Source organism: Medicago truncatula, chromosome 8, assembly GCF_003473485.1.
Source record: "Medicago truncatula cultivar Jemalong A17 chromosome 8, MtrunA17r5.0-ANR, whole genome shotgun sequence".
Taxonomy (NCBI): domain Eukaryota; kingdom Viridiplantae; phylum Streptophyta; class Magnoliopsida; order Fabales; family Fabaceae; genus Medicago; species Medicago truncatula.
Window position 1 is genome coordinate 29,261,232 of NC_053049.1, and position 3,933 is coordinate 29,265,164.

A 3,933-nucleotide genomic window follows, 5' to 3' on the forward strand; every position below is an offset into this window, starting at 1 on the left:
TAATAGTCTATTTATATAATAATGAATGAAAGCTTTATTCAACTCAACTGTGTGAAACAAGCAACATTCACAACTTTAATTTGAACTAGGTTTGTTTTTCCTTTATCCAACGTTGTTAATTTGTAGGGTTCGTTCAATCAATAATACAGTGTATACCTTTGAAGTAAACGTAATGATTCAACGTTGATTAAATTAACCTAGGTTTGTTTTCCTTTATCCAACTCTGATTCTAATTCTTTTATTTCTTATCAATAGGTAATAAATTCACAAGAATTTAATTCTTTTCAAGTCTGAATCAAAATAATGGATGAAGTGAGTAGTGAGTGGAGCAGCGAGCAGAATAAATTGTTTGAATATGCATTGGCCAATTATCCTGACGATGTTGTGGATCGATGGGAGAAGATTGCGGCCGGTGTGCCTGGGAAAACTTTGGAACAAATTAAACATCACTATGAGGTTTTGGTAGATGATATTCACAACATTGAATCTGGTTTTGTGCCTCTACCAGATTATGATTCTTTTTCAAACTCAACAAAGTGTACTATTGTTAAAAAGGGAACTAAGGCTTCCGGTTCTTATCATTGGACAGAAGATGAACACAGGTCTGTTTATCTTTGCTTTGCTTTGGTAACTTAATTGTTTTTAGATTGTTGTTATTTACAACTTACATTCATGGCTGTTAATAACATAATAATGATAAGATACTAATTAAGGTGAAGCTTTCAGTCTTTAGGTGTTGGCTGGAGACCTTGGAGTGTGCTCTATCAAGGTCTTAGAGACTCGATTATCTCGATTGCTAGTTTAGGGTTTAGGGTTTGAGTTTCTTGAATTAGTTTTGATGGACTCCTTAAAAAAAAGGTGTGAAGTTTTGGTGCAACTTAATTACATGTCATAATTGAAAAAGTGCTAATTGTAATCCATGTATAAGGAGTTATACATCAAATAATTTAATTATTTCTAGAGCTTTATCGTCCACTAGCTAGGATTAGTGTTCGACCGTATCAATATGTGTGTATTTTACATGCATGTTTCCATATTCTAAGCATTGTTTTAACTAATTAGTATTGTTTTTTAAGTATTTTGAAATTTGATGAGCAGGTTATTTCTTATGGGTGTGGAGAAGTATGGAAAGGGTAAATGGAAAAAAATCTCAGAGAATTATGTGGTGACAAAAACACATACACAAATAGCAAGTCATGCTCAAAAATACTTCAAAGGTCTGAATTCAACGAAAGAGAAGAAAGAAAGAAGGCGATCCAGCAGACATGATGTCACATATGTCGAAAATGGAGACATTTCAGCACCTCATGGAGCAATTACCGGTCAAGCAAGTGATTATGCAAGACAATCAGCCACACAAACTCCTCAAGCTCCATCTGCTGGTACCAGAACTTTAAATGATCCACCAGTTCCACCTGCCGGAATGTATGTTGTGACCCCGCCTTCTGGAGTCGGAGTTTATGCTGCTCATAGGATCGGGCAACCTATAGGAGGACGGAATTGCACTCCCGGACAGATGGCTTATGGTATTGGACCAGTTTCTTGGACAAGTATGCCAGGGGTACCAATGAACTTGGGTCCTATGACATTTCCCATGCAAAATACATATGCTCACTTATGAAGTGCTCATCAGAGGAAACAACATTTAGTTTTCGTATTTTATTCCATAATTGTTGCTTGTATGAAAGCTAGAGTTGTTTTTGCTCATTATATTCCACTATTTCAAACAAGACAATGTATATTTGACATCTTTAGCAATGAAGTTTAATTTTGTAAAGATTTATATCCTTGTTATAGATAGTCATATAAAGTGATTCATATATAGGAAGTTTGTTTGGCGAATGTTTAGGATATAACACAGGTGAAAACCCATTTTGGTTCTTCATATTCTTTTGTGTATATCAATTTAGTCTTTGACAAAAATAAAACCTTAAAGTAGTCTGTGTTATTTTCATAACAAGAAGAAATTAGTTCCTATGTTATAGTAGTGAGTTAGGGTATGTGGTGCCATTTAATTTGGAAAAGCAAACTTCTTTTTCATCATGGGGAAGTATATGTTTCAACCATTGATATATTATTATTTTAAATGAATGGTTCAGATCTGTTGATGTCAACCTTCTTACAACTTTTTGGCAAACAAAAAAATTGATCCCACAAAAAATTGTTTATGTTTATAATTGAATGTGGGTTTCCATTTTTTATTTCTTCGGATAACCAGTCATAGCTTTATTTACTTATTAAAAGCAAAAATTAAATTATTTTTTGGTATAATACGCTTAATTTTTTTTTTGTTGGTAGAAAAGCACTTTTTTTGTTCGAGCGCGGTAGAGAAAAACGACACTAAAATTACTTATTAAAAGCAAAAATGGTTCTTGTTCCTAAGCTAAAATTGAAACTATGGAATACGAGATTATGCTTTGAAGATTGAAACTGAGATCCAGATCTGCAAAAAAACACTTGAAGCATAGTTTCATGAACTTGAGAAGGAAAACATGACAAAGTTCTCTAAAGTCAAAAAATTGGTTGTAGTTGAAATTTTGCGGTTCAGCCGAGGAAAACTATGTATGAAGGAAAGTCAGTTTTATGAGGTGTTTAAATTGAAGGAGGAACATAAAAAAGGCCAGACACTGGTAACGTGAATAGGATAGAAGCAAGACATTAACATAAACACGAATAATGGTGATGTATATTTTGTGTTGTGCTCTTGTGAGGAAAAGGTGAGGTGCACTAGTAAAATTACAAACAATATTAAAAAACTAAGTTAAGAGTTTTTTATTCTTTCTCCACAACCGGTTGCAATGTCCTGGGAAAAGAAACTTTCTCATGATGGGAAAGAAGTTTGCTTTCCCAAATTAATGGCACCGTGAGTTAGATACTAATTTGTCTTCGATATGAAAATGTTATGAATAACTTTGAATTTTATTTTTGTCAAAATCTAAATTTATCCGCACAAAAATTATGATGGACCAAAATAGATTTTCACTCTTATCAAATATAGTTTCTCTTCTTTTGATATAAATCCGTGATTTTTACACATAAAAACATGAAAGAGTATAAGTTAACAAATATTTCCACTTGTTTTTTACTAAAAACTTCATTGTGTCTTAGGTTAATTTTAATGAATGAACATTATTGTAATTTCCTTTTTCAATAGTTTTTTTTTATGGAGACGTTGTATTTTTCTTTGACGTGAAGGTGGGAATATTGTCCTTAATTTTTTTTTAACCTGGCCAGGTTTATTTTTCAATTATCAACACGACATCTGATCGATAAGGTTCAAAGTGACTTAATTTTGTTAAATTTGATTTTTTTTTGTTGTTTTCAGAAATAAAAGTTTCACCTAATGTAAAAGCAATATAAAAGAAATAAAAATTTCACCAAAATGTAAAAGCAATATAAACTACTGCAAGTGGGATTTTTCTCAATTGGTGTTAGGGAAATAAATTTGTGTATTGGTGACGGAAAGAGGAGAAGAGTTATGTGGGGTGGGATATGTTGTTTTTAGATTTTTAAACTATTGTATTTAAATTCCAACTACAACTGTGCGGTTAACTAATGCATACTAAGATCACCCTTTAATACTGAAACCATTTAATATGATATTGATATCACTCTGTTATGTTGCTGAGACCACTCAAATATGGTGCTACACCATTTTAACTTTAACTTCTGCAAAAATATTAATATGGCACTACGGGACCACTCAAATATGGTGATACCACACCATTTTGATTTTTTAATTTTTCCTCAAATAGAAAAATATTGAAAGAATATTTATAAACTTTTAAGATCATTCTTAATTCCGACGAGACATTATTTTTCCAAAAGGGACTATGATCTTAAAAGTACTTTTTATTTCGAAGGGACATACATTGTCGAAGAGACTATGTTTTTAAAACATTTCTTAATTCCGAAGGGACATTATAGTGAATA

General features: G+C 32.0%; 1 protein-coding gene across 1 annotated transcript; it reads left to right on the top strand.

The window, feature by feature from the left end:
• The first annotated feature begins 303 nt into the window (after positions 1-303).
• Positions 304-1,621, top strand: LOC25501293 (transcription factor SRM1). The gene is made up of 2 exons (XM_013590480.1): positions 304-602; positions 1,099-1,621. Exons 1-2 carry the CDS (start codon positions 304-306, stop codon positions 1,619-1,621), a joined length of 822 nt encoding a protein of 273 aa, XP_013445934.1.
• The last annotated feature ends 2,312 nt before the right edge of the window (positions 1,622-3,933 follow it).